The sequence below is a fragment of the Raphanus sativus genome, chromosome 5 (genome assembly GCF_000801105.2).
Source record: "Raphanus sativus cultivar WK10039 chromosome 5, ASM80110v3, whole genome shotgun sequence".
Lineage (NCBI taxonomy): Eukaryota > Viridiplantae > Streptophyta > Magnoliopsida > Brassicales > Brassicaceae > Raphanus > Raphanus sativus.
Window position 1 is genome coordinate 27,100,759 of NC_079515.1, and position 13,107 is coordinate 27,113,865.

A 13,107-nucleotide genomic window follows, 5' to 3' on the forward strand; every position below is an offset into this window, starting at 1 on the left:
ATTTTCAATGCAAAAAAAAATTTTGAACAGACATTGAAGCTTTATAAAAGTGATTCACAGATGTGTTTTAACGACCAGAAAAAAAAAAACACGCAGTGTACAACTACAATCTCAACTCTCAAGAACAGTATATGATATGAAAAACAGAGTAAAAAACAGAGGATCTGAATCTCAATCACAGTACATATGATATGAAAGAAAAGAACAGAACCAAAAAAAAACCACAGAGGAACTGATGACTCAGTAGTCATCTCCCTTGGACACAACTTCCTTGCAAGTCGGTCGGAGCAAGATTGTGTGTTCATACTGAGATACATAGCTTCCCTTCACATCACATAGAGGAGGATACGGCTGAAAATAAAAAACAAGAGACGAGTTTTTTTAGCTCTTTTTTGTTCAACTAGGGATCATTTATACTTGGTGTGAGAGGAGTTTACCTGAACAATGCCAGCATCGCACAGGTTCTTTAAAGCCATCAAGTATTTGGTTTCACCAATGCGGTCCAAGTACCTTCTGCAGAAGGCTAGAGTCGAGAAGTTGTTGTTGATGGTGGCGAGGAGTTGTTTTGCCCTAGGCAACCTCAAGGGGACATGACCAGCGTCGAAGTTCTTCATGTAGTGGCTGCATTCCAAGTCTTCTCTCACAAATCCTTTCCCTGCAATAGAATCACAATACAGAAGATCAATCATTGGTTGACTTTTTGATCTTTTAAATAGCTTATGAGCTGAGTTTTCCTTACCAGTTGATCCGAATGTTTCAATGGCATAAAATTCTCCCTCTTCCATCTTTGTCTGCTCGCCTCCTTTAACAATTGGAACGGATTTCCCCGCATGTATCTGATATGGTCCGATGCTATGCCCATTCAAGTTCCGGATACTTTTAACTGCAATAAAAGGACAACAGAACAGGTTAAACTGGTACTGATGTAACATTAGACATTAGATTTGACATTAGATCAGTACCTGGGAAGACCTTTCCATTGATTTCAACTTCATACGACTCCATGACCTCCTGAATGGCAGCACCAATATCGCAGAGACGAACATCGATACCAGCTTCCTGAACCAGCCAAAAAAAAACACACACCAAAGAGGTTGAGAAATCACTTCACACTGGAGCTTGTACGCTAAAGATTAAGTTGGATTTCCACAGCAGCGAAAGTACTAACATGAAGAGAAATATAAAAGAGGATGAAGACAACATAATCAAACAAGCCGAGTAGAACAATACTATAAAAATGCTTCATCCTAATACTAGTTGCACATTTGCAAAAGAACAATAAGTACCTTGATACCGGTATACGTAGCTTCACGGGAAGCTGCTAAGAGAGGATCATACATAGGATTGAACGCAACTGTAAATGCACAGTCAACAATATGTCCTGCAAAACAAAAGAGAGAGAGATGTTAATTGCTATCTGACATTTGTAAAGAGCGAAATTTGCAGTCATACCATCAATATGTGTTCCAAAATCAAGTTTCATAACATCATCGTATTGAAGCACAGTCTTGTCTCCAGAGTTTGGTGTCCAATGAGCAGCAACCCTGCAAGTTAAAAAAGCCATTAGAGAAACAAGACTACTAAAAGAAGAATAGAAAGAGAAGGTTGAAAGAACAAGTTAGAACCAACCAATTCAAGGAGCATCCTGTAGGGAAAGCAATACCAGCTTTCAGACCATTCTCTGATATAAGCTTACGAACAGTATCCTCAAGGGTCTCACATATATCAGTCATCAACATTCCAGGCTTCACTATGCTTCTTACATGTTTTCTAACCTGAAAAATAACCAAACAAAAAATATATATAAAAGTCCCAGAAAAAAAGAGAGCAATCAATCTATGGTCATTTAATCTGAAATAAAAGTGAACCTGGCGATGAACTTCAGCAGCCTGGCGTACAGAGTTGTATATTGGCTTCTGCAAACGCTCCAGGTCTCTCTTCTCTTCAGATGTTGTTCTCCACAAATTGCTACATTACACAGATCAAGATCCATAATCTCAAAAGGTCAGAGAACAGAGAGTGTGACAGAAGGTAACAAACAAAGAGCCTTTGACATGAAAAAAAATACTGAAAATCCAATAGAGTTCAACAGAATAAAAGACAGAATGTGTATGAAGTAAATACACAAGCCTATATTGCATACTATAAAGCTGTCCAAACAGAGTAGTTGTATGGGAAACTTACTCATCCTTGTACTGTTGGATTTCACCTTCAGGAAAATCTCCAGATGGGAAAAGCTTAACGACAGGGATTGTAGGTGGATCAGTCTGCTGAGGCTTCTTCCTGCAAACAACATAAGCAAACTATCATTAAAGTAGCACATCAAAAGTAAAGACGAACAAAAAAAAAAAAAAAACATGACTTACTTGCTTTTATTCTTCTTTTTCTTCTTCTTAGTCGTTGAAGTCTCAGCTTAAACAAGAAGTAACATTGTGTTAATCAACCATACATACACTAATGATGAACTCATCGATTTCTCAGAACAATGGATCAATCTAAGAACATCAAACGACAAGACCATACTTCAAGTCTTATAAAGCTAATCTAAACATTCAAAAAAGCCAACTTTCCACAATTTACATAATCAGTAACACAGAGAGATATCAAAAGGATCCTTTTTTTTCTTAATGGGTGATTGAATTAGAGACGCAGAAGCTCAAAACTAGTTTGATCGATCAGAACACTAAGAATAAGAATAAAGTATTCACCTTTGCTTCCTTCTTCTTCTTCGTCGTTCTCTTCTTTTGCATTCTCTGTAATCTCGAGCTTCTTCGAAAGCTCAGACTCCAATGATTGTTCCTCTTTTCCTTTGGAGGCGCCGCCGTTCTCCACCACCACGGGAGCTACAACAACTTCAGGGGTTTCGCTCGCCATCTCAATCGATTCTTAATGCACACAAAGAAGAAGCAGGAGACAAGTCTCTGTCTTTTACCCTATAGCTCTCTCTCTTACACACCTCCGATGATACTTTTTTTCTGTCTTGCCTTTGTGGGAAACCCTCAGAGCTTTCTGCGCGTTATGATGTCAGCTCACACAGTTTCCGTTCCTTATTGGGCCTTCACGACATATATTAATGGGCCCAAGTTGGGCTTTATAATGCTACTTAATTATTCACATTATAGAACTCTGAAACAGAGTCCATGTTTTGTCCAATGGTATTGTTATCTTGTGTTGGCGGAAACTATATGTTAAAGACTCAAATGTCAGTAGATTAGTTAGGTTTGGGTTCAAAGTAAGTTTTTTTAAACTCCCAATACATTTTTGAAGTACAAACGTCTGTGGAGCATTTAGCATCAGAATAAGCTAGCAAGAGTGAAACCTTCTTCTAGATATGTACGCAATCCAATCATCATCATCCTTTGATTTTAGTACCGTATTGCCTTTTTCTTGTTTTAACGTTGTGCATAATGATGAATGTTCAATGAGGAGGAGTCAACATAATCCAGCACAAAAAGAAGAGTCACGTCAGTGTCATGTCAGTGAAAGCAACTCTGGTTCTTTTTGTAAAGATTCAGTTGGAGCCATTAAAATATTGAGTTTGTGCATAGGAAAGCCGATGAGAAAAAGTACGTTAGATAGATCGATAGAGAGCTTGGTGTCAGACTCAGAACTAGTAGAGAACGATCATTGACAAGATTTCTTAAAACGCAAGCTTCACATGTACATAATTTTTTTTCTCTAGATATATGCGCAGTTTCTCATCATCCTCTGCTTTTACTAAATCTTGCTTAAGCGTCAAGAAAGGTTCATATTCACAGAATCAAACCCAAGAAAGCTATGTACAATCTAAAGCATCGAAAACACACACACTAAACAAAGATTCGAAAAGAAAAGAGTAGCTAGGGTTTAGATTAACCCGCTCATTCATCAATCAAAAGCCCACGCGTTCTCCTTGAGAACCTCTGCTTCTTCCTCTGCTGTGTAGTCACTCACGATGCCGAGCTTTGCGCGAATCTCCTTATGGTCTTTGCATGCTGCGATCTCATCAGCGACTCTCTGGCACGTGAGATCAAATAGACCTTCGATGCTTAGGTAGTTCGCAGCCATGAGGAGATCATAGACCGTGGACAGATCCATCTGCGTGATGAACTCAGCGTCCCACTTCTTGAGAGCATCACCGGAGGAGGAGGAAGAAGACTCGCTACCGGCGACTACAGCGACGTGATTCTTGCAGTATTCGACCACCTTCGCGAGGATCTTGCCTGTGACTTCCGCCGTCTTGTGTGCAGTAGCGGTTTCGCAATCTTCAACAAGATTCGACAAGATCTGCGACTGAAGTACCACCGCTTCGTCGACTTCAAAGGATTCACCATCGGAGCTCTTCAACACGAACATCTTCTTCTCCTTCTCCATCGTCGTGCTTTGCTGCGTTGGTGATGAAAGAAAACTGAGAGAGCGAATGAATGGTAACGGTGGTGAATGAAGTGACGAGTCCATGCATCCAAGGTGTATTTATAGAAGCACGTCAAGTTTACAAAATATTTATCTATTAATGAAAGTAAATTATTTTTGACTTTTTTCTATGATGATATTATGTTTTATATCATTGGATTACATAATTTCACTGAAACATTCTTCAAATAAACTTATAAATTAAACCAAAAAAATTGACTTAAAAACCTAGCCGAAATTCAATAAAACATACACATTACCACCAAATGAGCTACTAGATGATCCTAATGCATTGGTACCATAATCATTTTCATCATCACATAGATATATATCTACCATCATAATCATATCAACGTTTGATTTTTTAAAAGGTAATAATAAAATATTAATTGGATTTTCCTTTTTAGTTTTTTTTTGTTCAAATTTTTCCTTTTTAGTTTGAGCCCCCAAATTTAAAATAGGAAAATAATACTCAATTAGTATTTTACTAATTACTTTTGAGATATTTCATTACATCTTCCCAATGGAAATGATCAAGATACACTTTTGCAATAGGAACCGAACCAGTGCCAAGCGCATCTACTTTGGCTATATACCTTTGCAATGGGTATAAGGTATGTGACTGGGTTGGCCTTCTACTCATACTCTTCATTGTTGTGTTTCTTGGAAGAATTCATATATGGCTTGCTAGATATATGAATTGGAATAATTTTGTTTTCTAATTCTAAAGATGCCATTCCCATAATTGATTTGGAAACGTGATATTATCTGTGTGCTCTTCTTCTTTAGCTGTTTATATGACCATGAACCATGAGATGTTATTACTGGATAATTAGATTCCAAATATTTAGTCCAAAATCTTTAATATTCATGGGAAACAATATTTTAAGTTCTAACTCAGAAATTTCTAGGGGTGTTATCCAATCACTGATTTCAAATCAATTATTAATGTTTTAATCTATCAAGTTTTAAAGATTTTAAGTTAATGGATTCTAAAATCTCCGCAGTAGACATTGGATATTGAATTCATTCATTTGTTCATGATAATATATAAAAAATGATTTGAAATCAACATTAAACAAAAAGAATTTTAAAATCCTTGAAAATTAAATAACACTAAATTTTAAAAGCTGGATTTAAATCATTCACTGAATAACACTAGATTTCAAAATAGAATTTAGAATCATCATTCAAATAACAATGGATTATGTTTAGATTTAAAGTCTATTAAAATACATAATTCAATGTTTTATATTGACAATTGTCTAAATATTGTTTAAACATTGAAATGTGTAACTTTACCAAAGATTTTTCAAACAAATTCATTGAGAAGAAAATTGATTGACATCCTAACTAAAATTCAATAAGACATACACATTGGCATCAAATGAGTTAATATCTTGATCCTAATGAGTAAATATTAATGTATTATTATCATCATCACCATAATTTTACCATTATAATCCTATCAACACCACTACATTATATTATACTACATAACTACATTACTACTACTACGTTATCCTTTACTAAATAACATCATTGTTACAAAATCATTTGTTATTCATACATAATCATATCGCCTTTCAAATCAATTCTCTTGAATAATTTACTATACTATCCATTGCTCATATTTTAGTCATATTCTGTACAAGTTTTGATCACTTATTTTATATCTTATCATTTTAGCTGTGGAAGTGAAAGTATTATTGCTCAAAATGAGTATCAGAAATGCTTTTTATTCTTTAACTTTATATTTAATTCTAACGATATCAAGCTGCACCATCTCTAGTTTTACCATCACAATCAAAATCAAATCTAAGATGGTTACTTGTGCATATCTCTCTTTTCTTCTCTTTCTCTAGTTCTCTCTCTCTCTCAAAGGAGCAATGCCAATAATGGAACTGCTATAGGACTGTTAGACCCTTCTGTTCACAAGCCCACAAGACTCTGTCACAAGAGGGGGAGCAGTCTCCAGCAGTTGTGGTCGTTGTTGATGGTTTAATGAAACGTATGCAAAGTGGGTGTCTCTCAAGTGTGCGCAAGGAACACTTCTGGATCAACATACACACTATAGCTTTCCTATTTTTCATGTGGATGTTTTTCAAACACCTCCTTGGTTGGAACCCGCGGTTTTTGACTTCAATCTTCGTCCCAATGAAGCAATGAGAGAGTGGGTTTTCATGGCAGCACATATTCCTAATATAAGTCTCGGGCTTTATTGGCAGTACTACAAGACAAATAATCAATTCAACGTCAGATGCACAAAATTCCACTGGCACCGCCGTGCCCCGTTAAGCACTTGGGATTCTTCAGGATCACTCCACTCTGTCCCTGAGCCCCAGCTAGCTGTCTAATGTTCCTGGAGAGAAATGTTCAGTTATCAAAGTCGCTTTCCCAGCAGAGAAGACTTCTCCAGAGAAACAACAAGGAAATTCAGAGGGAACTAAGCGCAAAAGAAGTGGCAAGCCGTCTGCTCCAAGCCAGCCAATACTAGGAAGTGCTTCATATCCCTTGCAAGTCTGCCTTGGAAGCCAGGATGAATCTTAATGGTTCTTAGCTAGTTTATTAGAGTGCCAACATGGATTGCATGATGCCTAAGGTGGTGTCATTCATTTTAATGTATGTTAATGATATTAAAATGTTGATATGATGCCTAAGGTATTTTTCTTGGTGGCATTCATTATATTGTACTAGTCATGACTCTCCGCTAATGTTTGTCTTTCAATATGATTCATCAGTTTATGATGGGAAATGGCAAGCTTGTTCGTGCCCTTATTCACACCGACGTCACAAAGTATCTGTCTTTTAAAGCAGTTGATGGAAGCTATGTTTTCCTTAAAGGAAATGTACAGCTTCTCATTGATGATATAGGTTGCGTATATTTACGAAATCTCCTTTTGGTGATAACTCTTTAACAGTTGATGAATATTTGTCTACATGTTCAAAAGATGCCAGTGACTCGTATGGAGGCCATGAAACTTCATCTGATGGGTATATTTGAGAAACGTCCAGCTGGCAAGTTTTACGGTTCTGGTCAGGATTACAACGAGAAGGATCCCAACGGAATGGATTTGACCAAACTTCCTACTAAGGAACTGATTGCGTAAGCTCATGTTCTGATACCTTTTTAGCTAGCGTTTTAATTAAATAACATGTGGCTAAGCATTTATCTGATAGTTTTGGCAGTAAATTTGGTCACGCCGTTGCACTTATCTTTTGATGGGTGCCAGCAGCTATTACAAAGTTGATATGATGCCTAAGGTATTGTTGTTTGTGGCATTCATTTGTTGTGTTATATTAACGACTGATAAGTTTGAACTAGTAAACCTATCGATTTCTTGTAAAACTCGTATCAGTCGAATACAGATTCGTATGAGAGTAACGATGTACTATGATCCTCACACACGAGTACAACGTTGCTCTCATACAATCTCCTTAAGAGATCGCCTCAAGACTCTCGTCTCACTCACTTACAACAATCTGATCTTCGATCATCTTCTCCAACCACAAATACAGAGTAATTATTCAGCTATCATAACTGCTGAAGACTTTCTATCCGAGTCTTTCCTCCTTGTTTTACTTCCTATTTTGCCTAGTAACACTACTATACATTCTTTGTGCTATGAGTTGCATAGAATCGTCAAATTAATAAAAAATTGACTGAAAAACCTAGCCGAAATTCTATAGTACCAACTGCATAGATCCTAATGGATTGGTAATCATCATAGATATATATATATATATATATATATATATATCTTTACCATCAGAATTATATCAATGTTTGATTTTTTTTTTTAAAGTAATAGAAACTATCATTAGATCCATATTCAATTGTAATCTATGGCATCATCCAAGAAAACTCTTCAAGATTTCCAACGCTTTACCAGTTCCTCCACCTTTACTTGGAAGGGATGTATCCTAACATCGCCTGCGCAACTATCCAGACCCTGGAGAAGCATCAATCAAGAAAGATGCATGCATGTATATAATCAACAACCAAGTCCGTGTCTCTATAGACATATTCGTTCATAATGTTTTTGAAATATACCTGGATGATTAGAGTTTCAAGCTTCGGAGATTGCTTAACCAGATCCAGCAGAAGTTTCCAGCCTCGTTCGTTGCAACTCCCAAAAGATAACTTAACCAGATTCTTGAACACTGGTAAAACTAGTCCATTTTCAACACATCGAGCAATCACCTGAAACACACGCATATGCTTTCGAGAATGTCCAAGCTTTTTTCTCAAGTAAAAAAACACAAAGAAGACTTACATCAGCAGAAGCCGGAGAAAGATGCAAGGTTTCGACGTTGCTTATCCCTGTAATGAGACCCGTTAGATCCGGTTTCTTGATCTTTCCAGAAGAGGAAAGGTTCAGCTTAGCTTTGAGTAAAGATTTCAAGTTGACAAGTGGGTACTCAGACATGGCATAGTCAGTGTAGTCTAGGGAGACAAGACTTGGGGCGTCAAGTGACATAACAGACATATAATCAAGTCCAACTTCACAATCATAGTAAACTGTTAGCTTCTTGATGCTCTGACTCGATATCCTGTAAGGGTATAAATCATACTTGTGAACAACAGTTAACTCATCAAGCACTGGACAACCAGGAAGAAGCACGTCACAAAGATCTTGGTCGTCAAACAAGATGGAATCGATGAAGAGGCTCTTAAGCGCTGGAAGAGACACATCAGGAGGAAGCGTTCCAATATCAGTGTTTGTTCCTAGCGACAGCTTAACCAGTGTCTTGCTCCTGAAGAGCTGACAAGGAAGAAGGAAATCCCATTGAACCACATCAACATCTACTGGGACCATCCAATACCAACTTGTATTAGGCGTCAAACTGACGTCAACTTCTAAAACACCACGGTCTAATGCATTACGTATCCAGGAGAATAGATAGGCCATCTCTTTGCTCTCGTGAATGTGAAACTTTAGAGAGAATTTCTTTATAGGAGAACCGCATTGCGAAGCGAGTGTTCGGTCAACAAAACTACCGAAGCTCTCCTTGATTTCATCACTCCCTTCTTTACCCTCTCCCGGTTGCAGCAACACAGAATCATCAAAATCAAGAATGTGCACTAATCTAAACACATGCCTCCACCTTTTAGCAAGAACAGATGTTGAAGCAGCTTGTTTTGTGGGAAGTAAGGACAAGATCCTGCCCAGAACGTCGTCAGGGAGCCAGCTGATTGCATCTCTCAAGCCCATGTTTAGCTTGTGGGAATCCATACAGACAGAACCAGTCTCTTCCTTAAAAGTGCCTAAAAGATGAAGTGAGCACAATTTTCAAAAAAAAAAAAAAAGATGAAGTGAGCACAGAGTGATTCAAACTGCTGGATTAACCACAAACGATAAAATCTAGTTTTCACATCTACAACGATGAAACTGAATATAAAAGCTTTAGAAAAACTATAGAGAAAACAGAAGCTAAAGGTTCAAGCTTTTCCCCTTGCAGACTTTGTAGTGGTAAACTACAACAGTTTCATCAAACTCAGTGCATCTATAATCTTGTGAAATCTCAAAAGAATGACACTTTGAGCGCTTGTAGTAGAACAGAGTAAACCATATGGATAAAACAGAGTAGACCATAAACCATACTGGGAGAAAATAGTAAACTATATATTCAAAAAAAAAAGAAAAGAGTAAACTATAAAGCATATTGAGAAGAGTAAACTATATGGAGAGAACAGAGTAAAACAACAGAGTATGCCATATTAAGAGAAAAGAGTAAACTATAAACCATATTGAGAGAACAGAGTAAACAACCATATTTTTAGAGAACAGAGTAAACCGCATGGAGAGAACAGAGTAAACCATAACAGAAACTAAAGCTTCTTCAACCTTTTACCTTCCGTGCATGCGTTACTAGTCATATGAAATTAACGTTGAAGACGAACCCTGCGGAGGACGTCAAACAGATGCTGATGGGATGGGAGTCTCCAGTTCAGAATGTTGCGTTGTGCTGCATTTATATTATAGAATATTGCCATATTTTGACAAATTATTGTGAATCAAAATCACTTATCAAAACCATATGTATATGAAGTATTTACATTTTTCCAACTTTTACATATTTATTAAATAATGTTGTATAATATGTTTGAAAATTTAGTAGCAGATTTTTTTGCATTGGAGTTCCCACATTTTCCATTATTAACCAATCAAAGTTCTCAATATATTTTTTATCAAGTAATATGATTTATCAAAAGTATTACAAATTTTAAATGTATACAAAATTTACTTTATTTCAAATAATATTATCCCACGTAGAAAGTCATCTATAAATTGAATCAATATAAAAATTACATTTAAGATATTTTCGGATATATAACAACATAATATGTAGACATTATCATTTTTTTAAATATAATTTTAGATTTTAGATAATTCTTATTGTTATTATTTTTAATAACTTATCAAATCAAATAAATTTTAAATTCGTTTTTATTTTTTTGGTTAATTTATATATTTTATTCAGGGTAGAAACGATATTAACCGATGTAATTTTTAATGTGATAGTTCGAAAGTGAAAATTAATATTATAGAGACAGAGATGAATTTAGAAAAGAGGCCGGCAGTGCGACATGAAACAAGTTTAATGTTACATAAGTAGCTCCATACAAAGAGAGCAAAGCGACAGGAAGCAAATAAAATAGTTTAACGTTACAGAAAGAGTAGATCCATACAAAAGAGCAAAGCGGTGACAGGAAGCAAATAAAACAGGAGTTTAATTGTTACACATAAAAGTAGCAATTTATATCAGTTCTACTCGAAATATGCGACATCGGGTGCAACAACTTCAACAAGGGTGAATAGATCCCTACGGGTTTGAATAAGTTTGGCATAATCGACCGCAACATCTTCAGGGAACTCGACTCGCACTTTTGGGATGCATTCAGTTTCCCCAAGCGACTCTTAAAGTGTTGAAGCTCTTTAGCAATTCCTTTATAACCAAGACCATGCAGCAACTTGACTTGGAACAGACCAATGGTAACATCGCCTGTATAACCATCCAGACCCAGGGGGGAGCATCAAAGATAGAAGAAGATGCTTGCAACTGAGTAAGTGAGTTCCGAGGGGTCTCTATAGAGGTGTTTCGATTATTAGTGAAAAACAAACATTCCTGGATGATTAGTGTTTCAATCTTTGGAGACTGCTTTAGCAAATATGGCAGCAGTTCCCAACCTCGTTTGTTGTTACTCCCAAAAGATAAGGTAACCAGATTGTTAAACACGGGTAAAACTAGTCCATGTTTAACACATCGAGAAATCACCTGAAATACAAAACACATATGCTTCAAGAATGTCCTGAGTTTTATCAAGTAAAACCAAAAAAAAAAAAGAAGACTTACATCAGTAGAATCGGGAGAAATAATGAGGGTCTCCACGTTGCTTATCCCTACAAGGAGACCAGATATATCCGGCCTCTTTATCTTTTTTTTAGAATAAGAAAGGTTCAGCTTAGCTTTGATTAAAGATTCCAAGTTAACAAGTGGGTATGCAGACAAGGCAAAGTCAGTGTAGTCGAGAGAGACAAGACTTGGGGCGTCATATGACATAATAGACCAATCATCAATTCCAAATTCACAATCATAGTCAACTCTTAGCTTCTTGATGCTCTGACTCGATATCCTGTAAGGGTTAAAATAAGTCGTGTGAACAACAGTTAACTCCTCAAGCACTGGACAACCAGGAAGAAGCACATCACACAGATCTTGGTCTTGGAACACGATGGTATCGAGGAAGAGACTCTTAAGCGCTGGAAGATAGACATCAGGAGGAAGCTTTCCAATACTAGTATCTGTTCCGAGACAGAGCTTAACCAGTGTCTTGCTCCTGAAGAGGTGATAAGTAAGAAAGCAGTTCCCGTGAACTGCATCGGTAGCTACATGGCCTACCCAACGAGGCCTCAAAGTAACGTCCACTTCCAATACACCACGCTCAACGACACTGGATATCCAGCGACGCTCATTAACCACATCGCTGTTGTTGGTAACGTTATATGTTAGAGAGAATTTATTGATGCGAGAACCGCATTGCAAAGCGAGTGTTCTATCCACAAAGTTTCCGAAGCTCTCCTTGATTTTATCCCTCCCTTCTTTACCCTCTGGCGGCGGTTGCAGCAAGACAGAATCATCGAGATCAAGATTGTGAACCAGTGCAAACAGATACCTCCACCTTTTCGAGACAAGAGAGGTTGAAGCAGCAAGTTTGGTCGGAAGTAAGGACAGGATCTCTCCCAGTATTTCTTCAGGGAGACAGCTGATTGCATCTCTCGACCCCATGCCTAGCTTGTTTGAGTCCATGCAGACAGATTCAATCTCTTCCTTCAAAGTGCCTGAAAGATGAAGTGAGTACAGAGTATAAGAATGACACATCTGTAATCTAACGGAATCTCAAAAGAATGACAATTTGACCGCTTATGAGAACAGAGTAAACCATAAGAAGAGAACAGAGTAAACAACAAAATCGAGAGAACAGAGTAAATCATAAGAAGAGAACAGAGGACAAAATATTGAGAGAACCATATTTTTAGAGAACAGAGTAAACCATAAGGAGAGAACAGAGGAAACCATAACAGAAACTAAAGCTTCTTCAACCTTTTACCTTTCTTGCATGCGTTACTAGTCAATATGAAACTAACACTAAAAGACAAACCTGCGAGGACGTCGAACAGAGAATAATGGGGAGTCTCCACTTGAGATTTT

The 13,107-nt window shown here is 37.1% G+C and overlaps 3 protein-coding genes and 1 pseudogene across 3 annotated transcripts; all 4 read right to left on the reverse strand.

Annotated features, from left to right (window-relative positions):
• Nucleotides 1–18: 18 nt before the first annotated feature.
• LOC108861679 (methionine aminopeptidase 2B) lies at nt 19–3,001 on the reverse strand. Its single transcript, XM_018635607.2, has 11 exons — nt 2,709–3,001; nt 2,367–2,412; nt 2,185–2,283; nt 1,869–1,968; nt 1,630–1,775; nt 1,453–1,544; nt 1,287–1,381; nt 963–1,059; nt 740–883; nt 438–655; nt 19–351 (listed from the first exon to the last, which is right to left on the reverse strand). The coding sequence occupies exons 1-11, from the start codon at nt 2,872–2,874 to the stop codon at nt 241–243; spliced, it is 1,314 nt and encodes a 437-aa protein (XP_018491109.1). The 5' UTR covers nt 2,875–3,001; the 3' UTR covers nt 19–240.
• A 727-nt stretch (nt 3,002–3,728) lies between these two features.
• Nucleotides 3,729–4,472, reverse strand: LOC108860520 (SKP1-like protein 13). Its single transcript, XM_018634387.2, has one exon. It carries the CDS (start codon nt 4,435–4,437, stop codon nt 3,868–3,870), a length of 570 nt encoding a protein of 189 aa, XP_018489889.2. The 5' UTR covers nt 4,438–4,472; the 3' UTR covers nt 3,729–3,867.
• A 3,789-nt stretch (nt 4,473–8,261) lies between these two features.
• On the reverse strand, nt 8,262–9,644 carry LOC108858649 (F-box/LRR-repeat protein At3g60040-like). The gene is made up of 3 exons (XM_018632539.2): nt 8,670–9,644; nt 8,447–8,596; nt 8,262–8,345 (listed from the first exon to the last, which is right to left on the reverse strand). The coding sequence occupies exons 1-3, from the start codon at nt 9,627–9,629 to the stop codon at nt 8,262–8,264; spliced, it is 1,194 nt and encodes a 397-aa protein (XP_018488041.2). The 5' UTR covers nt 9,630–9,644.
• Nucleotides 9,645–11,165: 1,521 nt separating this feature from the next.
• LOC108861002 (F-box/LRR-repeat protein At3g60040-like) lies at nt 11,166–12,737 on the reverse strand (annotated as a pseudogene).
• Nucleotides 12,738–13,107: the final 370 nt, after the last annotated feature.